At 42.6% G+C, this 25,467-nt stretch overlaps 1 protein-coding gene across 1 annotated transcript in view; it reads right to left on the bottom strand.

Annotated features, from left to right (window-relative positions):
* XKR4 (XK related 4) overlaps positions 1-23,264 on the bottom strand; it is a 281,629-nt gene extending 258,365 nt beyond the window's left edge. The window contains exon 1 of the mRNA XM_008143418.3: positions 22,438-23,264. Within this exon, the coding sequence (XP_008141640.2) occupies positions 22,438-23,264 (827 nt within the window). The remainder of the gene's footprint in view (positions 1-22,437) is intronic.
* Positions 23,265-25,467: the final 2,203 nt, after the last annotated feature.

The following is a 25,467-nucleotide window of genomic DNA, read 5'->3' as shown; positions in this document are numbered from 1 at the left end:
ATGAGGCTACCCTAAAACAAAAAAGGCATCCTTTGCACTGATGAGACATAAATAGAAACTTTCTTTGGAACTAGCCCCCCTCCTTTGTAGCCATTTTAGGATAACAAAGTAATGGCAGGGCATGAAAGAGTTAAGAGCCAGCCTCCTCCTGTCTTTTTAAGTATAGAAATCTAAGCCCCATACCTTCCCCTCCCCCAGGAAAATAAAACTCCTGGCTTTAAGCATTAGACCTTTCTTAGCTATGGGAGGTTATAAATTAAACATGCAAAAACATTCTTTCAGAATACCAGAACATACTTCTTAGTACAAATAATACTATTATGTGTGCCCTCTATACCAGATATTTTAAATACTCTATTCAAAGTATTCTCTCATTCCAAGGTTGGTTCTTCCCTCTTCTATAATTTTCTGTGAAGTGTCCATGTCTCATCATTTTTAGCTTCGATTATTAGTTGTTTGTATTATTTCAGGTATTTTTATATTTTATTTCTCCAATTACATAATAACCCTTAAAGGATTTGAGAAAAACTGTTATTCTTTAGATTCCTCTTTAACTTAACCAATGCCTTGATTAGAGTAGGTGCTCAAAATATAATTTGATTGGATAATAATGGATAACCGAGTGATCACCTTAACAGTAAATTTACCATATAATTCAATTATTGCTGAATGGTTGGTATCAGAAGTATTCCTACACATGAGTGTACTTTATGGTGACATGTAATCAAGTAAATATGATGTGGTTATTCTGCCATTTGTTTTTGTCCCATCAGAATTAAGTGTAAAATATAGTTTTAGGGTCTAAGAACATGGTGGAAATTGTACCTCTTGCTCACTCTTACTCCATAAGACAAAATAAGAATGGGACCACCAGAGTAATAACTCATGGCTGTCACCAGGGAGCCCCGGGGGACCTTCCCTGTGGGATGCTCCCTTCAGGGGTGTAATATGCGAAGACAGGTTTCTGCGGCTGCTTCTGGAAAGGGGCAGCAAAACAGCAAGACAAAAGCTTCTGTTTTTAAGGGCCAGGTTCATCTTGGGTTTGGGAACCCAAGAAGGTACACAGTTTTCTCTAGAAGTCACCCGCCCCTCTTACAGTGTTCTTAAAGGGAACTGACAGGCAAACTTAGATTACCCAGTGTCTTTGCAAGCCAGAGACTCTGAAGTCCTGTGGCCTATGCCCTGGGGTCAATGTCAGTGCTGACTGCAGAAATCCACTCCTCTGGTCCTCTGGCCTGATACCAAGCACAATATCCAGCAGAAAGGGCACCAGGCATGCTACCAGGTGATGTCCTGGGCATCATTTGTTTTTTTTAATCCATGGATTAAATTCACAAGTAAAATGGAACATATAGAAATCAGACATTTACCCAAGTCTTTCCTTATAAAGAAAATAAAGTTCTCTAATAATCTGCTGATTTTCTTTCCATTCATTTCATCGACAAATATCTATTAAGTGATAACCATGTGCCAGATACCCTATTATGCCGGGGACACTACAGTGAACAAATCAAAGTTTCTGCCCTCACAGAATGCACATTCCAGAAATGACCAGAATTTACTAATGAAAGTGACTAGTGTGAGTCTGATAAAACCGCCATGTATCAGTCTGAATAACTATATTCAAAATAAGCAAGAGACATTATTGAAGACATGGACACCAGTATATAAATACCTTCCAAATGGCTTCCCAAAGGTGTTCCTTTTATTTTATTTTTTTAATCTTCACCTGAAGATATTTTTCCATTGATTTCTAGAGAGAGTGGAAGGGAGGGGAGAGACAGAGAGAGAAACTTCGATGTGAGAGAGACACATGGATTGGTTGCCTCCTGCACGTGCCCCAACCAGGGCTGAGGATCGAGCCTGCAACCCAGGTACCGGCTCTTGACCAGAATCAAACCCAGGACCCTTCAGTCCACACAATCCACTGAGCCAAACCGTCTAGGGCCCAAAGGTATTCTTCTACACACCTGATCCACAGGCTGCCTAGCCTCTCCTCTCACCTCCTTCCAGTGCACTTCCTCTCATTTCCCTAGGAGGCCCCAGGTGACCACAGGAGAAGCTTCCAGTGACTGCGGTTTAATGAACTTTTTCCTATATAGCAGAAAAGAAAGATAGCACTTTGCTGCAAGTCACAGCATTTAGACCCGAGTTCACAGGAACCATATCTCTTTTCCTATCATTATTGTTAATTTGGTGGATTTCAGAGCTTTCATGTCTATAGATGATTTAAACGTGGCTCTTCCTTTCAAGCACATGAAAAGTGACTATTCAGCATTTCTGTTAAATCACCCCAAAAGGGCCAACAGACTGCCCACTCGCAAATCATCCCATTCGCATCAACAGACTTAGATTTATACTCATGACAGAGAAGCACAATCGTAATCCCTTTCACCGCTAAGAATTCTGTCTCAACCAGATAAAATGACTGACTTTATTTAATGAACTTTTAGTGTCCTTCCCAGCCTTTACTAGAATTGTCATTACACATCATGTAACAATTCCAGTTTTACAAATTATTTGGACACAATTTTAAAATCCCAAAAGTTGGAGATATGGAGACAAATCTGGGAACATGCAGTGAAGTGAATATTTATGCATAATGCAAAGACACTGGACACTGCCACCCAAGTTGTTTGTATGTAGTACAGAGGAAAATAAGGAAATTATCAGATTACCTAATTTAGGATAAAAAGTATTCATGTGCATCTCCTTTGTTGCTTTAGTTGAACAGATGAGAAAAAGAATTTTAATTCATTGTCTGCTTTTAAAAATTGCAAAAAATAATTCAGATCAATCTTAACTAATACCATAACAATTCAAAAAACAATTCTGACAGGGCCTTTTAAAAGGTAGAGAAACTACTTTTCCACCATTCAATTGTACACAGTTTCCCTTCAAGACCATGGACATCAAAGTAAAAGCTGAGCAGCAGTGAGTGTATAGGCTGCAGCCACCCCTGGGCAATTAATTGTTCACGTCTTTGGCAGAAATCCAGAATTTCAGAAGGTGTGTGTATGTGTCTGTGTGTGTGTGTGTGTGTGTGTGTGTGTGTGCACGCACTTGGAGTGGGTCATGCATTTTTTTCCCTGAAAAACAGAAAGTATTTACCTCGTGGTTAGAGTTTTAAAAAATAATTATTGAGCAAGTTTATAAATCCATGAAAATCACTAATTCCAAAGGTAACATTTAAAAAGACTAACCTTATTCCAATAGTTTTTCTTTCATCCGTGTGAAACTAGAGAGTTGGTGCCAGAAATCAATGTCTAGATGTCTAGCAGAATAATTCCATACAACGACTTAAATTCATCACTGGAATAATTACAGTATTTTACTGTAATTTAAATTTTTATTATTTTACCCATTTCTGATTTAAGAATAATTATATGATTTGTACTCTAAAGCACAGATTCTAACCAGTAAAACACTCCAAAATTTTAATGTGTCTGTAACTTGGACAAATTCATGGTGTCTTAACTGTTTCTAGAATAACATTTTGCCTCCTGGTTCACTACCTTTGTACCCTCGAATGGGGGCATTTGGCATGTGAAATGGTACAGCCACTTTAAAAGACAGTTTGGCCGTTTCTTATAAAACTAAACATACTCTTCTTATAAGTTCCAACAATCATGTTCCTTGATAATTACCCAAATGAGCTGAAAACTTACATCCACACAAAACCTGCACACAAATGTTTGTAGCAGTCTTTTTCATACTTGTCACACTTGGAAGCAACCAACAGGTCCTTCAATAAATAGGTGAATAGATAACTGGTGCATCCGGCACTGGAATATTATTCAGTGCTAAGTAGAAATGAGCTACCAAGCCACCAAACATATGGAGGAACCATAAATGCATATTGCTAAGTGAAAGAAGCCAATCTGAAAAGGTTACACACTGTCAGCTTCCAAGCACATGACATTCTGGAAAAGGCAAAACTAAGGATGGGTAAAAAGATCAGTGGTTGCCAGAGGGGAGGAAGGAATGAATTAAGTGGAAAACAGGGGCTTTTCAGTGAAACTGTGTTGGATCTATGATCTGTAATAATAGATAAAAGTCATTATACATTTGTCAGAATCTATAGAATTCACAACACAAAGAGTAAACTCTAATGTAAAGTATGGACTTTAGTTAATGATAATGAATCAGTATTAGGCTATCAATTACATCAAAAGCACCACACTAATACAATATGAGTGGAATAACAATAATCAGTAACAGGGGAAAGTAGAAGTGAGAGGATGTATAGGAGAATTCTGTACATTCCATTCAATTGTTCTGTAAACCTAAAACAGCTCCAAAAAAAAAAAAATAGTAAAGTCTACTATTTTAAAACTTGAAAACATGTTTAAAGTTGTTAAGTGAAGATGTACTGAAATAAAAGAGGTTAGCTCAAAAGTACCTCTCTCTGAGGAATCTTTACTGAGCTAAGTACCATAGGAGCACTTGCCACATCCTAACGTCTTAAAGGACCCTGTCCGTTCAAGGAATGCTCCCTCACCTACAGAAGTCTCTTCCAGGTTGAAGTTCACCTATCTACAAAGAGAACGGAAATTCACTTCCTAATGCAAGAAAGGCAGATACCACAGAGAACTAAAAAAGCATCCAGAGGCAAGGAAATTGAGGAAAGGGAGCATCACATTTACAACCAGACTTCTTTTAGGCTCAACAAGAAGCCCATGAGTCCAGCCGGTGTTGTCAGTGGTTGAGCATGGACCTATGAGCCAGGAGGTTAAGGTTAGATTCCCATTCAGGGCACATGCCCAGGTTGCGAGATCTGTCCCCAGTAGGGGGTGTGCAGGAGCAGCCCATCAATGATTCTCTCTCGTCATTGATGTTTCTCTCTCTCTCTCCCTCTCCCTTCTTCTCTAAAATCAATAAAAATATATATTTAAAAAAAAACAACAACAAAGAAATCTATGAATGAATAGCAGTCAGTCACCTTTGGCTCGGGAGGTTAATCGGCAGGCCCATTACCAGGAATCCCAAAGTCACTTTTCTGAGGGGAATTTCCCAGCTCACTGGTGTTGACTGTAAAAACAAACCCTCCTTCTGAGGAGCACATATGTTAATGCACTATTGTAAAAGTTCAGGGTAGTTATTACTGAGTTGTCACAGGCCCATTAATTATCCACTACACTGTATTTAGCTTTATTCTAGTAAATCTTTTTTAATTACCCAGCCTGCATTTACAGCGCCTCTTTATTTAACGTGCTCCCAACTCTGTTTATGTTTATGCCTTTTCCAATAGCTCATTAAATAAGAGTTCTTAACCAGTACTATCAGAATCCTCAGTGCGAACCAGCCAAGCCCCCGGAAAGTGCTTTTATTTCACTCCCTCATAACAGAGCAGTTTAAAGTTCCCAATAATGTTCTAGTCCAACTCACACTTTTCCTTGTCCCTGCCTCTGAAGAGTACAGGAGACATCCTCCTCCATTACTTCCAGGCTGCGAGTCAACCCTCCCCACTGCTACAAGGCAATTGAGAATGCATTTCTGAAGGTGTCCCCTGAGCCTCTGTTCACCAACAGAACCAAGTCCAGATACTGAGGAAAGCACCCAAGGCCCTGGTTAGTTTGGCCCCAAACTCAACCTACCTGCTCACGTTCTTTCCCTCACAACTTCCACGACAATCCTTTACAGAACACAGCATATACTCTGAGTGGCCAGATTATTGTGATCTCTGAACGCATAATAACCTGGCCACTCAGTGTGTGTGTGTGTGTGATATATATATATATATTAGAGGCCCGGTGCATGAATTCATGCATGGGTGGGGTCCAGCCAGCCTGGCCAGGGGGAGGGGACATGGGCAGTTGGCCAGCCTGCCTGCTGGTCGAACTGCTGGTAGAGGGGACAATTTGCATATTAGCCTTTTATTATATAGGATATACACTGAATGGCCAGATTATTATGCATTCTGAGATTATAATAATCTGGCTACTCAGTGTAGTGTCTCTTCCCTTCTTTTCTTTCTGTTCAGAAGTCTCATAGGTCCCACTGATAAGTTACTCCCTCCTGAAACCTTCCAGACAGAAGTCCCCCGTGTCGGCCCTACCCTCCCAAGCAATTCAGTTCCTGCCATTGTTGATGCTTGACCCCCTGAGGTATAAGCAGGTATAAGTGAGAGACAGAGAGTGCATTTCATGGACCTTGGTGTGCTCAGAACCCGCCCACAGTGAATGGTCGATAACTATGTATTACATGAATGAATGAAGGCATTTTCACTCCAGGCTATTTGAGTTTAATAACATCATTTCTTTTTTCCCCCAGCATATCCTAACCTACATAACCACATGATCAGCTAAATACATAGAAGAAAATCATTAGAAAAATAACAGTAATGTAGATACACATGTTTCTTAAAGCATATTATTTGGGACTAAAAAATCTAATAAATCAGAACCCATTGCATGTCATGAACATTAAAAATATTTGGAGCCCTGGCCGATGTGGCACAGTTGGTTGGAGCATCATTTCATGCACCTAAGGGTCTGGGGTTCAATTCCTGGTCAGGACACATACCCAGGTTGTGGGTTTGTTCCCAGGTCAGGGCGCATGTAGGAGGCAACCGATCGATGTTCCTCTCAGATTGATGTTTCTCTTTCTCCCTCCCTCTCCCTCCCTCTTCTCTACAATCAATTAAAAAGAAAACATTTGGAAATCACTCAGTCTCTTGGAAACATTATACTTTGCAAAGATGCCATTGATCTGAAAGAAAAAAATACGACATTTTTCATGAAAAGCCACCCCAAAAGAAGTTGTAATAAGGCTGCAGCTGGAAAGCCCTTTCTAAGCAACTCATGTCCACTTCGGGGGAGCATCTTTTAAATAGGCACAAGGGAATTCTTTTGATCTTTAGAGATGAACATTTAGAATTGCTTTTATAAAGATTCTGATTCTCAAGATTTAAATTGTGTGCATTTAAGAATGAATTTTTTAGCTGTGTCTGCTTCTGAAAATGTTGAATTGTGTGTATTTGAGAATGAATTTTCTAGCACTTGCATATGCTAGACCCGTGGTCAGCAAACTGTGCCTCGTGAGCCACATGCGGCTCTTTGGCCCCTTGAGTGTGGCTCTTCCACAAAATACCACGGCCTGGGCGAGTCTATTTTGAAGAAGTGGCATTAGAAAAAGTTTAAGTTTAAAAAATTTGGCTCTCAAAAGAAATTTCAATCGTTGTACTGTTGATATTTGGCTCTGTTGGCTAATGAGTTTGCCGACCACTGTGCTAGACTATTATAGAGTTGGTCCTCTGAGATAGGTCTTAGGAGTTGATTTTGAATTATGTCACGTAGATGTAAATCCTGCTGGTCTCAGAGGGAGAGATGTGACTGAGAGAGGTGCTCTGCCTTGCATGCTTGTAGCTGAATTTCTAATTCATAAGCAGATGTGGGGTAGAATGATAGTATATGCAAAGCATGACTGCATGCAAACTGAGGATTTAAATATAGGTTAATTACACACTATTCACACTGGACTGAAGCCTACTTAATATTCTTTAGTGTCATGATTTCCCAATGGCAATAGCATGTACTAGTATTTTACCAGTAGGTATCAAAAGAAACTGACACATTTTGGATAAAATTGATCCATAATATCTGTGTTTGAAATAAGGTATAAAATATCAATCCCCTGAATAGTATATTAGAAACCTAGCCTGTGTCAATAAAACATGGATATCGTTCCCCAAGTGGATATGCAATTAGGTGTATAATATGCTCCATTTGCATACCATGCTTCATAGAATTATAGATATGGAAGAGTCTTTAGAAATTATTGGATGTCTCCCACCCATCATTTTATAGTTGAGAAGCTTTGGCAGAGTCACGAATCAAATCTGACCTCCCTTAATCAGGTGCGTCTCTCCCTTTCCTGGTAGCCAGAGGAGAATCCCATCACTGGTCTTAACTAATTCCCACTGGTGTCAGTAAAATTTAACTCATTGCAGTTTTCAGCACAGTTGCCATCAGAAAGGTCAGGAAATGCTTCTCCGGGTGATTCTCTTTGATTAATCGTGGAGTGGGAAGGTAGGGAAAAGCATAGATTGGGAAGCTGAAGTCATGAATGTGAGAGCAGACACTTGCTGCTCAGTAGCTGTGTGCACTTGGGCAAGTCTCCTACCTTCTCTGAGCCTCAGTCAGCTCATCTTCAAATGACAACAATGATAATATCTACCTTGAGAGGCCCATGAGAGGACTGGATGGTTGAATATGAGTGAATGTGCTTGGCGAACTACAGTGGTGCTTTCAAAGGTTTAATCTTTATTGTTATCATTAAATACTCTTCATTATACCACCATATAAGCTCAGCATGGCATTAGGCCCTAAGCAAGGCAGGCAGCAGGGAAGACAATGGGCTTGACTCACACTGAGGGTTTTATCTTCCAAAGAGTCCGTTTTTCCCAGCGGGTAATCTTACTCGCAAAATCCATTAAGTCAACCTGCCCCAGCAGTGAAACTACTCACTATGCATTCCCTGGTAACTTGTAGCAATGTCTTATTCTTAGTATTTTGAAACCATTCACTTTGGATTTTCCCTCTTCTCACTTCTCAGGAACTGAGCTCTAACATTATCTAGAGCAGCTCTGCCCAATAGAAAAATAATGCATTTGTGTAATTTTAATTTTTGGGTAGTCACATTTAACAAGTAAAAAAAAAAAAAATAGGGCAGCAGGTGAAATTAATAATATATTTTACTGTACCCAATATATCCAAAATGTTATTGTTTCAACATATAATTAATATAAAAATCATCAATGAGATATTTATCATCTCCCCCTCTTATTTTCCCCCCTACACTAAGTCTTCAAAATCAAAAAACCCCCCGCCCTAACCAGTTTGACTCAGTGGATAGAGTGTCGGCCTGCGGACTCAAGGGTCCCAGGTTGGATTCCGGCCAAGGGCACGTACCTTGGTTGTGGGCACATCCCCAGTAGGGAGTGTGCAGGAGGCAGCTGATCAATGTTTCTCCCTCATCGATGTTTCTAACTCTCTATCCCTCTCCCTTCCTCTCTGTAAAAAATCAATAAAATGTATTTTTTTTAAAATCAAAATTCCCTAGGTATCTGACACTCACAACACACTTCGATTGTAAACAGACACACCTCCAATGCTCACCAGCCATGTGTAGCTAGTAGCTACCATATTGAAAAGCCATGCAGGTCAAGAGCCTGGCAGGATGACCACGCCTACCGATAAAGCCGACAGTGAAAAATTAACTTAGTAACTCTCCATGGAAACACTGAAGAACACTAAAGGAAACAATCACATCCCAGCACATAGACGGGGAAAGAACCCTAGCAACAAAAGTGACAGCATAGCAACACCAGCTGTCGTATGAAAGGGAAATTAGAAAACTATTACTCTGAAAAGAAGCACTTCTGGGAAGGTCATCCTTTTCTATTTTGTTTAATGCGAAATAGGAAAATTGATGCTACGGCTACACAAATATACATTTTATAAGGCACCAACCTCGTTATCTCGTTATTCTACAATACAAACAGTGATGTGTTTTGTCATATTGTTGAATGTTATATTTCTCACTTGGGAGGATTAACAGTAACGTATGAGATCAGGCTGAACCATCATATTTTTTTCCCCATGGGATAGCCTGCCTTGTGGGCCTTATGGGTGACTGTGAGGAGGTGAACTGCATGGAGCAGGTGGATTGACAATCCTTCCTTATTATTATCTAAAAACACCCTGGGAACTCCTGGCCAGCACCTGCTCTTGCAGGCCTAGATGCCTAGCTCCATTTTCTCCTATTCTTCCCTTAGTTCCTCTTTCCCAGTGGAGATATACACACTAAAGACGAGGATGAGAGATGCCTGGCTACCTGACCTCCTGCTCCACTTGGTATCTATTGGTGGAAGGACCTTTATTCATCCTCAGGGCCACTTCTTTCTCACAAAAGTGTGACTAAGAATGCCACAACCAGCCCAGCTCCACCTCTCTGAGCAAAGACTGCAATCCTATGTCTTGGTAAAAGGTGCCAGCCCTACATCCCTCTCCTCACTCTCTATCTTTGAGGTCGGGTTACTCTGAACCCAATACTTTCCTTAGCGTCCACCTACATTGAGAAGGTCTGGTCTTTCTCTCACCACCCAATGTCTACTCCATCCCCAATGAGAGCATGGCACAAGGTCAGAGTACAGCGTAAAACTGTGCGAGGTGGGCAGTCAACGTGCTGGATTATTTTCCTAAAGATCAGCTGGATTATTTTCCTAAAGAACAATAAAACTATAAAGTGATAAATTTTTAATAAAAATTTACTAAAATTTCTCACTTTCTTTACCAATGGAAGATGCCATAGTTTTCTTCCTATAAGAAGGTTCCTTTGTGTGTATATGTGTCTATCCACTACAATTTCTAAGCACCAACCCTCACTATCATACTGGGTGAGCTAACTTTGGTGAGAAGGCAAGTTAACATGTGAGGATCAACCATAATGTCCAGCTCAATTAGCTTACCCTCACCACTGCGGCGGAAAGGGATCGCTCCTTCTTCTATAGCAGAGTAGATGCTACTCTGCTTCTCAAGCTTTCATGAGTGTACTAATCTGTACTAATCCCTTGGGGGTCTTCAAATTCAATTTGTGATTAAACAGGTTTCGGGTGAGCCTGAGAATCTGCATTTCTGAGACACCTCCAAGAGAGACTGATACTGAGGCTGCAGATCCTACTTTGAGTTGCAAGGCAATAGCTCTACTCTTAACCTGTATCAGACAGATTTCAGGGGTATGAACATGACTGGCCTCCTTTCCTAGACAGTGACAGCATATCCTTTTTAATATAAGTTCCTTGCTATGATTTTAAGCTGATGTGTTGTGGAATCCCTGACTAAAAGTGTAGAATCTCAGAGGGAAGGCGGGGTAGGTGGGTGGGAAGAGATTAACCAAAGAACTTGTATGCATATATGCATAACCCATGCACACAGACAATAGTGCGGTAAAGGCCTGGGGCAGGGGGCGGGTGTGGACTAGAAGGGGTCAATGGGGAAGAAAAGGGGACATCTGTAATACTTTCAACCATAAAGATTTTTTAAAAACTTATCATTAGCCACTTATTTTTTTGTCATGCTATTCTCAGCAACTGATCAGAATGACCAAGTAGTAATTAGTCAATGAGTTTTTAATGAATTTGCACATATCTATAGTGATTGAGTGAACACCTGCCTTTAATCACAGCTCTCTGCCATTCCTGCAGTGGAATGAGAACTTGGTCTCCATTCTTTGATCTTACTCTCAATATCTGACCAGGAAGAAATTATATAACGAGAACATCAATGAAAGAAATTTCCTTCTAGTTTTACATTTTGAAGCATAAATATCATGATTGGCTTTTGTGAAGCCCTTGAGTTCAGATCCTTACCTACATTTACTATTAGCAAGTTTGTTTGCAGCCTCGCTTGGATTCCCATTTGTGATGACATGCCTTGCTTGGCCTTGACCCTCTGGCTGCTGACTTCTTGCCTATTTCGGATGTGTGTGATAACACAGGACTCTCAGATCAAATACCTTCAGATTATAGATCCCACTGGTGCCCTAATATCAAATTGATCCCACAAACTTAGCCATTGTTATCACAACTTCAGATCCTCCATTTACTCACTTGATTCAAAACTTATTTTAAAGTAGATATTGTGTCTTTAAGTAATTGAAACTAGTATTGATTGCTTTTCAGAAGTATGAACACAGCAAATATTTATGCTTTCATTAGGATGTTATTATGTTACCTGTTTCTATCTAGAACTCAATTTGTCAAACCCGACCATCACTAAATCAGGAAAATTCCCAAAGGACATCTGCGACTGCTACTCTTAATAGTAGTACATCCCCTGGAAATACGAAATCCTATGGTACATACTTCCTAATTTCTGTTATAACAACAGACCCGAGTATTCTAAATTGCTTTGGGGAATCTTCTGGAACTGACCTACATTTAAAAAAAAAAAGGTAGTTATTAATTTTACTTTTGTAAAACAGGAAATTAATTGAGAAGCTGAAAGTCTATCAAAACAAAAGAAGCCTTTACAGATCCTTTCCCCTGCCTTCCTGAAGGAGCATTTCTTCATTGTTATGTTATATTGATACCATGATTATGCCATGTGAACTAATGATGGAAATTATGGGGAACCATTTTACTACAATGGCTACCTTTGTTTTAGTTATTGACTCTCTGCTGCTGATAAAAAGACCTGAAAAGTAAAGAAGTCAGCCCAAAACTAATACCATTATTCATAACTATTATCTGAGCTACAGAAAGAGAAATCCAGATTGCTTTCGACATGGTTGAAATCTCCAGATTGGTGATTCATAAAGGTGACTTTGTCCATCTTAAATAGAGTGTGTTTGATGGGGAGTCAAATCAAAGTCATTTCAAGTCTTTTGGACTCCTATTCCCTATAGACCCTAACTTTTCTATATATTCATGATTTTCTGTTTGATTAATCCTCACCCACCTCACACACTGCCCACTGCTTTGTTTACCTCAAGGATTCCCTTGACAGGAAAATAGGGCATATGCATAAATTAAACAAACAAAGTAGAACTGATTCAAACAGCCTATTTATGAGTCATGAAGATGAGCGTGCTTCCGATGATTTTAAAACAAGTACTTTTCTTTTAATTTAAAAATCTGAAATGTTGTCATGGGATTGAAATTGTTCAGCTTCACAACAAATCCCTAGTACCAAAGGGATCCAGTCAATGCCCATGAGGGAAGGTTAATGCTTCATCCTCTTCTTGAAGCTGAGTGTAACATATCCCTATTCTTTAACAAGTACAGCCCTGGACACAGGATGGCTGTATAGAGTTTAAATTCGATTTCTAGCACATTAGATCAGTGACAGTGTAGCCTAGGCCAAGCTTCTCACTTCAAAGCAAATCTGGCTCTGACAACAGCTTTCTCGTTGACATAACAGATAGTTCCTTTTAAGCCTGTGAAGCCTCGTTCCTATTTATTAATCATAGCACTCCAGCTGTGCATTCTTTACTACATGAACTATAGATGCCAACTTTAGCTCCCCAATCTATATGGTATGTACCTTTGAATTTGTTATAAGTTAACACTTTTACCATCAGCTCCAAATATTTAGATATGTTTTTGTAAAAATAGCTTCATTAGATTATAACTAAAATTCAAAAATGAGACAAATAAGTTACATTATACAAATAGGCTTGACATTGTCTTTTCGTGTATAAATATCAGTCCCTGGGGATTAGACAGTAATATTACCAAATCTTGGAAATCCTTTGTAGAGTGCCCTTTGACTTACTAGTTTATAAACAGAGAAATGTTGTAACAATGGCCTTAGAAGAATAAATTCAAATTTCTGGAGCCTATACCCTGGGGACTGGGCAAACAAATAATTTATAATAAGATCAAGATCAGAATTTTAGACCAGAAAAAACACTTGGATAGTCTTCTTGTTTTTTTTTTCTTCTTCTTCTTTTTTTTTTTTTTTTTTTTTTTTACCAATCACTTCATACAGATAGAAACATGACACTCAGAAGAAAGAAACTGAAAAAAGATCTATACTGTGTGGGGCCCTAAAGGCTGTGCTACCTCATCTACCATGTTGCTACAGGTAAGTGAGAGCAGTTAAGTGACCTGTAAGTGACCTGTCTGGGTCTGAACTATGGAGCTGCCAAATCATCTCTCTGACCCTTCACTGAGTCTAATTTCCCTTAGGACAGCTGCCTCTCTAAACAAGATCATCACTGGTATTCTAACTAGGATGCTTTACCTCATGTTAGTGTTAGGAAAGATTGAATGGTGTCATACAGACCACTTCCTGCCTCCAGGGAATTTCTATCCCCTTCCTTAATTTCCCTAGCAATCAGTAATCTGTACCAGTTCTATCCATGTACTAGGTGGTGGTAGAAATACTGGTGGGAGCTACAAACTTTCTTTGAGTAGATAAACAGAAATACCCAAAAATACCAAATATCACTCTGTACATAAGTATATTCTCAAGCAATCAAGTGTAGGTAAGAATTAAGGGGGAAATATCTATCCCAAATCTTCCCCAGTCTGGCTTTTCTATCAACAAGAACAAGAATGCCAAATTAGGATTCTAAATGAATCTTTCTCAGAGGACAACTGGCATTTTGTAAAATGTAGCCCCATTTCCCTAATGATGATAATCTAAAAGGAGCTGGATGATTTGTCGTATCCTTTCTAGGTAACATTGCACCTTTTCGGATTCATTGTACCATTAGAAACCCAAGAAGCAACCACACAGCAAGTTCACCTACAGTCTCATAAAGGAGAAAAACTAATGTCTGGGCCTCATTCACAGATGAGTAAATATTCGTTGGGCATATATTCCTACACATGGAAGCTCCACACCCACAAGAATAACTTGTTGAGGACTTGTCATGGTCCTCCTTTCTGACCAGCCATGCCAACAGTTACAAAGACACCATCATACAGCTGGGAGGAAGTCAGCATGCTGCAATGCCATTCGAAATTATATTTCCTGTTGAGAATTATTAAATGTGTTGCCCCCGAAATCCATCTATATATTACAACTATGTTATGAGATTACACCTGGCACGCATTTTCGCAGGACTAGCACCACACTGCACCTTATATGATAATTCCTGGTCTTGCTTCCAGAGGCCTAGTGTGCCATGCAATTCTAAAGCAAGTCAAAGAACTGTGCTAGTCAGATCAGCCTGCGAGTCCATGCAAAGGGAATCATTCTAGTTATCTGTTTCTCAGTGACTAGTGCAATTTAAATTCATAGGTAGTCTATTTCATTCAAACTGTGAAATCTGAAACCTATTTAACAGCAAGTTGTGTACTTGAATATGCAGACATAAGTGACTGAGCAAAGACTTTCAAAGCTACTGACTCAAGGATTTGTAGACACTGTTCAAAAATGATAGCATACATTTGTATAGGTATAACTTCCAGCTGCTCTGTGGAGTTAGCCTACAATTCCATTGGGAAGCAAACAGTGTATTGTTCAAGGAAATGGAAAAAATTACAAACTTTGCACTTGTTATTGAAAAAGTATTAAAACTTACCACATGAATTTATGTATAAACTAGCTTTCCCGTTGCAGGAAAATTCCTGCAATGGGATTTCCTGCTGCACTCTACCCCGCCTCCGTTCCTCCCTTGCCGCCCGCCTCGCCTTCTCCTCCGGCCCTCCCGCATTTCCCTTCGCCCCCGGCCCCGCCTCCGCTCCGCCTTTATCACCCGCCTCCCCTTTGCTCCGCCATTGTCGCCCGCCTCCGCCCCGCCCCGCCCTTGCCGCCCGCCTCACCTTCTCCTCCGGCCCGCCTGCTTTTCCCTTCGCCCCCGGCCCCGCCTCCGCCCCCGGCCCCGCCTCCGCCCCGCCCTTGCCGCCCACCTCGCCTTCTCCAGCCCGCCCGTGTTTCCCTTCGCCCCCGGCCCCGCCTCCGCCCCGCCCTTGCCGCCCGCCTCGCCTTCTCCAGCCCGCCCGTGTTTCCCTTCGCCCCCGGCCCCGCCTCCGCCCCGCCCTTGTCACCGGCCCCGCCTTCTCCTCCAGCCCGCCCTCGTTTCCCTTCGCCCCCGGCCCCGCCTCCACTCCGCCCTTGCCGCCGGCCCCGCCTTCTCCTCTAGCCCGCCTTCGTTTCCCTTCGCCCACGGCCCTGACTTCGCTCCTCCCTTCTCCTCCCCCCGCCCCCCTGGCTTGCTTGCTTCTTCGAAGCTTTACTCCCCTTTGCAACTCTTGGCTTCTTTCGACACTGTCTTGATATGCAAATCAGCCGCCATCTTTGTTGGGGCAATTTGCATACTCGTCCTGATTGGTTGGTGGGCGTGGCTTGGCTGGTGGGCGTGGCTTAGGTGTAGCGAAGGTGCGGTCAATTTGCATATTTGTCTATTATTAGATTAGATTATTCCAACTCATACTGAAACCCAGGTCAATTCTCAGAGGACTGTCTGATTGGATGTGGATTTACTAGTATATGGTAGGTAAGTCAGAGATTTATTTATTTTTTTTAAATATATTTTATTGATTTTTTACAGAGAGGAAGGGAGAGGGATAGAGAGCTAGAAACATCGATGAGAGAGAAACATCAACCAGCTGCCTCCTGCACACCTCCCACCTGGGATGTGCCCGCAACCAATGTACATGCCCTTGACCGGGATCGAACCTGGGACCCTTCAGTCCACAGACCGATGCTCTATCCACTGAGCCAAACCGGTTTCGGCTAGGTAAGTCAGAGATTTAAATACCAAGCCCAGGACTCAAGGATGTTGCATGGATTTTCTGATGCTCCACTGAAGATATTGGGTTCATAAACCAATGAATAGATTTCAAAGTGACACAACTCCAGTATTTCAAGCAAACTCCTTCTTCGTCATCCACCAAAAAAAAGCAAAGGTTAGTCCACTATGTTTAGAGCAGCATGTAATGATGCAAACTGTCAAAATTTCAGGGCTGGAAGATAATCTTGTTCATAATAAAGTCTCTTCTTCTGCAACTCTGCTTACAATTTTCCAAACAATACTTAGACACTTCAGTGACAGGGAACTCACTGCTTCTAAGGAATCTTAACTGATCTTGAGATCCCTTTGACCACTTAAAAAATTCATCTTTACATTAACTCAAACCTCTTCCTGTAGGTCCCAGAGCCTACATAAAGTCCTTTGCCTCTTCTAGGTAAAAATATTTCAGTGCTTTCTAGAGAGCTCTCAAGTTTTTAGGCTCCTCTTCTACCTAATCATCTTCAATCTCATTAACCATTTTTCATGTTGCTTTTCCCCCCTCCCATGTCAATTATCACAGATTATTCTGAGGATCAAATAAGATAAAAGATATGGAAGCACTCTGAAAATTGAAGTGTGATAAAAATACAAGGAATAAGTTTCTAAAGACCAGGAAACCTAAATTTCAATAAGGTGAAGACCACAGTATCCTTAGAACAAAGAAATCTTCAAAAAATAGCAAAATAAATATTTGTCAAGGATCTACCTTAGTATAAATACAATTAAAAATTTCAACCAATCTATTTTTCTGGAAAAAATGTTTCCACCATGTTGGGCCTATTATATGCCCCAATTATATCTAATATCAAACTCTTTAAAATCAATAAATTTCCATGAATTAAAGAAATATGACTGAGTTAGAGGGGAATTGATTGCATGTCCTCTGAAACGCAACATTTTGCCATTCCTTTGGGTAAGACCTATTAACACTTTATAACAATCCCTTGCCCTTATAATCCTTCAATGGTTTCTCAATGCCTTCAGAATAAAATCTAAAAGCCTTTCATTGTCCAGCCCAACTAATTCTCTAGTCTCATCTGTAGCTACTACCTCTCACTCACTCTATTCCAAACACACACTTAACCTGCCTTGTTCTTTCTTGCCCCTCTGCCTTCACAATAATCACATCCAAGGCTTTACAGCCAATGCCCCACTTTATACAGACAGCAGATTTCCTCATCATTCAAACCTCTGTTCCAACATTCACTGCTCCAGAGTCTTACCTGAACCACTCAGGTGGTTTGAGTTTCCTGTTTCTATTACAGTGCTTACTTATTCCTTGTGTTGAAATTGTTTATCTACTTTTCTGTCTTCCTCATCAGACAGTAGATTCCTTGAAAGAAGATCTGTATTTTATTCATCTTGGGATAATTAGTAACTAGCACAGCACTCTGCATAGACTTGGTGCTCAATCTATGATGACTGAATAAACTAATGAATATGCAGTAAAGGGAACACAAATATACAGAAAATGACCACTCGATAAACTCAGAAAAGGGCACCAATCTTGCCTGACCTATATCAGAATTCAGAACTAACTCAGAATCAATAAAGCCTTTTTTCAATAGCCAAAGGGGTAATCTATGTTTTCTATTTTCTTACCCATTCCTTATCTCTAGAACCTCTTAATCATTTGCAAAGCACTTTCAATTCTTCACATACATTATACCATTTAATCATTAATGCTACTACAAGATCATGTTACTCAGCTGGGATTTAATACAACAACCTCAACACGTCTAAATAGTAGAGTAAGAGCACTGGACTTAAGAGTCAGGAAACCTGAGCTTAAGTCTATTTTTTGTCATTTAACTACTGGAGTGTTATTAGAAAGACCTCCTAACTTATCCAAACTGCAACTCCCATTTTGCCATCCTTAGTCAAAGTAAATTGTCATTTTTATTCATTATTGTCCTTATTATCCAAGTTGGCATTTGGAGGCAGCTAACTGAGCCAGAAAGAACATACACTTTAGGGTAAACAGGCCTGGTTTTGGGTCCTAGCCACATCGCATAATAGTTGAGTGATCTTGTGCCAGTTGCTTAATCTCTCCGAGCCAGTTTCTCATATAGAGAGATACTAATGGTTTCCTCTTAGGTTACTGTAAAACGTAGATAAAATAAGGAATATAAGCACATTTGTAGATTTTTAAGTGCCATATAAAATTGTTATTATAGTTCCTTTTAGGCCAGGTTTAAGAATGGCATAGAACCGTGGTTGGCAAACTGTGGCTCGCGAGCCACATGCGGCTCTTTGGCCCCTTGAGTGTGGCTCTTCCACAAAATACCACGGCCTGGGCGAGTCTATTTTGAAGAAGTGGCATTAGAAGAAGTTTAAAAAATTTGGCTCTCAAAAGAAATTTCAATCGTTGTACCGTTGATATTTGGCTCTGTTCTATGCCAGAGTTTGCCGACCACTGGCATAGAACAATGTTCCTCAGAGTGCTTTGTGTGCCACATCAAGTACAAGTTATTGACAACTGCACATTAGCCTATTAAAGGCTCTGAGAAGTCCTGCTGTAGAGAGATCTGTTTAACCTGTCATTTTCCCAATATATTTGAATATGGAACACATGCTAATACCTTGTAAAGCATCAAGTATGAGAAGAGCAGAAAAGCTGTTTTTTTCACCCCTGTGACTCTCATGATAGATGTTCAGAAACAAAATCCAAACTAGTAAAAATAGTAAATACTCCCCCACCTTACTACAAAAGTGGGGGAGTATTTGCTAAAATAACAAACAAACAAACAAACAAAAACATTCAGGTAGAATTTTAAGACTAAGTCATAAATTCTGAAGGAAGAAGACATCTAGAAATAATTAATCAGGGGTATAAAGACTAAAGACTGTTCTGATTGAGCACTTATGATTCCCACTGGCTGAGCTACACTCCTAGCAACTTCTGGAATTATTTGAAATAACAAGAAAGAAAAATACTTTCTCATCCATTCACAGGCACTGTTCCTTTAAAGGCATAATTGCTCTTTTCACATGGTAGCAAAAGTTCACTTCATTTTTTCAAATGGCTCTTTCCAAGAATAAACTCCTGTGACTTTAAAAGTTGCCATTAATTTCCCAGTGGTAAATTTTAATTAAAATGAATATGCATCATTGCTTGCAGCAGTTGCATCTGTAATAAATGTATAAATAAATGTGAATCTGTCCAAAATATGTAGAATAGATATTTCTGAACAAGCAAACACTTTGATGTTATTTCAAAAGATTTTATCTACAACAAGCTTTTAGAATCTGGCCCTTACCTAAAGAAACTAGAATTTCATGGATATACAATGAGCAGTTACCAACTTGACTAAAATCTATTCTATTGATCTTAGAAAGTAGCATGTTAAAACATGAATAATGACCTCTGACCTTTGAACCATTCAGTACTCTTGTGTTTCTGCAATATTTGTGTACTATTCATTGAAAAGAAAAGTTAGAAGAGGCAGAGGGATGTTCTAATTTAAGAAATCATAGTGGTCTAGTACAATAATCTTAGATTAATTGCATTTCACTAGTTTGTTATGAACGATGCGTCTATCCCCCAAATTTCCATTCAGATATTCTACATTTAAAGAAGATGAAACTATTTAAGATGCATCTGACTGTTAAATTCAAAGAACTTTCTGATCCCCTTTCAATTCAGGTTAAAGTTTTAAGAAAATGAGGTTGTCTCCGATCATGCTTCGAACCAAGTCACCCCACCATTCCCCCAATATCTGAACCACAATCATCCAGGAACAGTTATATTAGATCATTCAGATTTACATATTAAACACATTATTCTGAAATGTGGATAAATATCTAAAAATATTTCCAACAATACTTCCTCCCAGGTGACCATGCATCAGCAGAAGAAACTTTAGAGCCTCTCAGGAAAACACTGCAGAAATGCTTAACAAAAAGGTGTTCTTTGTGAACATAATTCTCCAAGGGCTGGATCAGTTACTGCATTTTGTCTGACAGCCTGTGGTTTTCCTTCTGCCTTCAGCCTTACCCTTCCTTTCCTCCTCCCCTTGGGTAGCTTGTCTGTATGGCCAGTTGACCCAGTGTCTGTGGTCTCACTGAGATGTGTTTAGGCCCTTTTCTTACTTATTTCCAACTTGCCACATTTTAAGTCTTGAGATAATAAACATCATTTCTAATTGGGAAAAATGTTTGATGTAGAAGGGGTGGTAAATGGAACTATAATTAAAACAACTTCCTCAGTTCACGGAATTTGATAGCCATTTCCCATCAAGTATCCATCAGTAGGAAACATGGATAATTCTTCAGTTAATAGACTGAGAAGGGTTTGCATTATATACATAAACACAGAAATTTAAACGTGATTAAAAGTGATTTCCAAATTGTGCATAAAGTTTGCAAAAGTTACCAAATACAATGTTAAGCAGATTAAAACTGCTAATCATACGCATTCTAGCCACTAAACAATTTCAGTAATTAAATCAAGCATTCGAGTTTTTCATCAGACTTGAAGAAGAGCACTAAGCTGTACGTCTTCACAATAGTCAACCATGGGAAATACAGCAATCACATTTAACTGACATTTTATAAAGTCCTTTGAGTCCAAGATATGGAAGTCTCCAAGATCAATTTGTCTGACTGCATATTATATACCACTTTTCCAGAAAATGTCTACTTAAAAATAAAAGTTTCACAATCTCAAAGGTCACTGTCTATGGCAGGTGTCCTCAAACTACGGCCCGCTGGCCACATGCGGGTGTTTTTGCCGTTTCGTTTTTTTACTTCAAAATAAGATATGTGCAGTGTGCATAGGAATTTGTTCATAGTTTTTTTTTTAAACTATAGTCCGGCCCTCCAACGGTCTGAGGGACAGTGAACTGGCCCCCTGTTTAAAAAGTTTGAGGACCCCTGGTCTATGGCAAGGCTTACCCTGGTTTACAAAGCAATAGTCCCAGGAAAGGTTGCAAAATAATCACTGAACTTGCTCTTTGCAATAAAACACTATTGTTCATCATAAACAAGCATAAGTTTTTGGTTCTGTTCTACAAAAGATTATTAACTTATCATAAAGTTAACCTTATCACCTGGCACAAAAATAACTATACATGAAATTGAAAAGGACACTGGCATAGCAGAATGTAGCCCCATACAGTGCACTTGTTAGGATTTTTCATCATTTTACTTATCGCAAGTCATTTTAAACCAAAAAGCTCTGGGATGTAAGCATGTAAATCCTTTGATACAGAGAATTTTTGTAGATGTAAAATACTGCTTCAAAAGCTTTTAAAAACATATAAAAGTCCCAGGAACACATCCCTGAGCATACTGCTCCATTATATTCCTAAACCCAGGCAGTGACTGCTCAAATGATGGTTCCCTCTGCCTGACAAGTTTAGCCTCAAATTCCAGTTTGAAAGTGCAAGTGATATCCGTGTATGGAGACTTGGTAGGGAAGATGACAAGTAGTAATACAGCCAAAGAAGATGCCAAGAACGATTAAAGTTTACAAGATGCACCGCCCCCTTTCCCAAGGGTTCTTAGTTATATGAGAAATTAGATAAGGGTGATATTGCAAGATAACCATAAAGTGCATCGGAAAAGTAAGTCTGGGTCCCATAAAGTGTACTAACTCGTTTTTGGAGATATATAGAGGTATTAGATATTCTCCAAAAAAAGGCAAGCCATGGCTCTACTAAGCTTTTTACTTGGAGCACAGTACTCCTCTAACAGTGATCATTAAAATGTGGGTACTTTCCAGCAGCCACAACTCCCACCTAACTAGAATTAGCAATTTTTCTCAGGGAACAAAAGAAGCCATCCAAATTGCAACATACACCTCAAATGCAACATAATAAAAAAGGATTTTTCAGACGATGCGACAAGGATCCTCTCCTACTCACTGAAACAGTATCACTAAAAATAAGAGGGGGGAAGGGTTGTAGCATATAAAGAGAGATGCTAGTGAAGCAGAGTGGGGAGACAGAGGGATGAGGTGAGCAAAACCACTTTGCTGCTCTCCCTTGTTTCTCACTTCCCTCCCACCCTAGGTTGTGATCACAAATTTTAAAAATGCAGAACCCAGTTTAAAAACAAAACAAAACTGAGAGAGTATGACTAGGGTGACTACCACAGCAACCCTAAACGATTTCCGTGCAAAAGCAAAGCAGTGGGGATGTAGTAGCAGCAGCAAGTCTCCCTCTTCCCCCACCCCTGATACGGTACCTCCAGATTTGCCCGAGCTGCAAGATGTGGATGAGTGACTGCAGGAGCCAGATGCAGAAGGAGCAGGAGGCAGACCTGTGTTTGCCGCTGGCCCCGCTGCTGTTGCTGCCACTGTTGGGAGCGGCGATGTTGCTCTTGCTGGCGTTGGATGCTTGCCTTTGAGGCGTGGAAGGACGAACCTCTCCTTCCGCGGCTGCAGATCCACTTCTGACCAAGGTCTTGCAATCGGCTCCGGGCTGCGAGCAGCTGGAGGCGGCGGCGGCGGCGGCGGCGGCGGCGGCGGCGCTGTCCTCGGTGCTGAAATCGTGCACAAACCAGCGGAAGCTGAACACTTGCACCGAGAGCGAGCCAAGCACCACGAAGAAGAGCGTGAGTCCGAACCACCAGCGCTGGCCGCGCAAGTAGTAGTCCACGGCAAGCCAGATGTCCGTGCCCACGTCCGCAAAGTACACGGCCACGGCGGCCAGGATCCAGAGGCAGTCCCACAGCGAGTAGCGCCGTTGCTCCCTGCCCAGGCGCAGGCACAGCGCCGCCGAGCTCGCCCCGCCGCCGGGGCCAGCCACGCTGCCGCCGGGGCCGCCGGAGCCCCCGGAGCCGCCGCCCGAGCCGCCGCCGCTGCCCGAGCAACAGCAGCAGCAGCGCGAACAGCCGCCGCCGTCCGGGCAGCAGCCGCTCCCAGCCGCCTCCTCGTCCTCGGCTCCCGACCCCGACGGCAAGCCCGGAGCCAATCCCTGCACCGAACCCGAGTGGTCCGAGTTCTGCAGCGGGGTGAACGCCACGTCGCTGCTCTTCTTCATTTTCAGCCTCCCGTCTGACTTAGCGGCCATGATGCCTCCAAACCGGAGGAGAACCCTCCTTTATCTGACACCTTTCCCCGCTGTCTCCTCCTCCCGCCACCTCCTCGCCTCGCCTCGGCTTCCCTCCCTGGCGTCGCGGCTCCCCCTCCTCCTGCTCCTGCGCCCGGCTCGCCAAGCCGCCCGCCGCCCGCCGCCTGCCACCGCCCGCCGTACTGGGCGCTGGGCCGGGCTAGCGGCGCGCCTGGGGCCGGCAGGAGCGCCGCCTGGCTGCCTGCGCGGAGCCAAGCTGCTGGCGGCGCCCCACGCGCGCCCCTGCCTGCCGCCCGCGCTCTTGGCCGTCCCGGCCCCGCCGCTGACGCCCGAGTCGCCGCCGCCGCCAGCAGCTGGAGCAGCAGCGGCCACCCCGGCGCTCCTCGGACAGGCACATTCCTCTCCTCCCCTCGCGCGCGCTCCCTCCTCCCTCTTCCTCTCCTCCACCAGCTGACTCCGAGGGAGAGGATGACCTCATCCCTTCTCTTCCAGCTGCCGCCGCTCCCACCTCGGCTCGGGAGGGGCGAGGGAAGAGGAGGGCCCCGGAGGAGGGGCCGGGACCTAGCTGAGCCGCCGAGGGAGAGGGTGGTGGGTTTGGCTGTCCCTGGGGTCCGGAGGAGCGGCCGCGGGGTTGCAAGGGAGACAGATCCCGGGATTTCGGAGAACACTGGGTGTATTAGAGTCTTAGACCGACCATGGTGGGAGGGGCAGGAGGGTGCGAGAGGAAGGGTCCCGGCGGGGGTGGCGCTGGCGGTGGCCTGGCTAGGGAGGCGCAGGCCTCTTTGTATTCGTTCTGTTCTGCGGGTGCCGGAGAAGGGCTGGGTGTGCGGCTGGCTGGGGCCAGAGAGGGTTGCGAGACGGGGTTTAACCGGGAGTCGCAGTGGGTGTGCCCAGCCGTGGAGAGCTGGGCTGGGAGATGGTGTGCAGAGCCCGTGTAGGCGCAGAGCGAGGCGCACAGCCTTGGACCGCGGCGGCAGCGGAGGGTGGGCGGGTCTGCCGGAAACCAGGAGCCCGGAGCCCGCCCCTCGGGGGTAGGAGCGGACAGCCCAAAGGCTCGGGGCTTCTCCCGTAGGCCCGGCACCTGGCTCAGTGGGGCGAGGAGGCGGCTCGGCCTCCCTCCGCGGCCCAGGCCCGCGCCGCCCCGGCCAGTACTCCCCACGCGCTCTGCGCGGCCCAGAAGCGTCCAAGCCTGGAGGAGTGGCGGGGCAGGCTGCGCTGGGCCCCACCTCCCGCTGGCGGGGTGCTGCGCGGCTCGCTGAGCGGCGGCTCCCAGCGCAGCTAGGCGGCGGGGCGGGGCGGGGCCAGCGGCCGCGGGAAAGTACCTGCCCGAAGGCTGAGCCTGTGGCGGAGATCTGCAAGCTGGTGCCACCTCCCTACTCCCAAACCGGAATTACCTTCTCTTAATGCTATAGGAGTTGCAGACTCGATGTAAGGTCCCACGACTCCCGAAATGACTCGAATAAATTAAACCTGTGATCAGAGTGGTTCACCAAATTAGACATAAAGAGAATATGACATATTTTGCTGCTTGAAAAAGATTCTTAAATACTCAGTGCATATAAAATCCTCATGTCTTTTTTTTTTTAAAATAAGAAAATTTAGGTTTTTTAATTTGTCTTACCGAACTCTTGCAATGGGAGAATAAGGGAGTGTACTTCTTAAATTATACTGTGAGTCACATGTTTTAAGACCAGAGGGAAGTGAGGCAACGCGTGTTACACTGTGGTCTTCTAAATCTGGAGGCAAAACATAACACCCTCCTCCTTCCCTGTCGTAGACACCAGGCTCAGCTCGAACTAGTGTTATGTGCCATTCTTAATTAGTAGCATTCTGAAGTAGGAGTGCACACATGTCTCTGCATGTAGAAATAGCCACCCCAGACATGTGCTACGGCTCATCCAACCTGGACAAAGTGGAGTTTGCCCCACCCCTGGAGGCATCATTCTTTATTGTTAGACCTGGCCACTGCCTTACTTGGCATGTACAAGTCCAGTTTTTCTAGAAAAAGGCATGATCATGTGGTGAATGAGGGTCAATGCAGTACCATTCAGCCAGGCAGAGTCTATGTTCAAATCTAGCTTTAAAATTGGACCCTTTCAGAGTAGGAAAATCCTTTTGGGGAAAACACGCTGGTTCTATTTCCCCAAGGTCCAAATCTAAGATTCCATCTCCAAGGCACTACAGCTGAACTTATTTTGTGCCA

The sequence above is a fragment of the Eptesicus fuscus genome, chromosome 19 (genome assembly GCF_027574615.1).
Source record: "Eptesicus fuscus isolate TK198812 chromosome 19, DD_ASM_mEF_20220401, whole genome shotgun sequence".
Lineage (NCBI taxonomy): Eukaryota > Metazoa > Chordata > Mammalia > Chiroptera > Vespertilionidae > Eptesicus > Eptesicus fuscus.
Note: the sequence above shows the minus strand (reverse complement) of the source record. Positions and strands in the feature narration are given on the sequence as shown.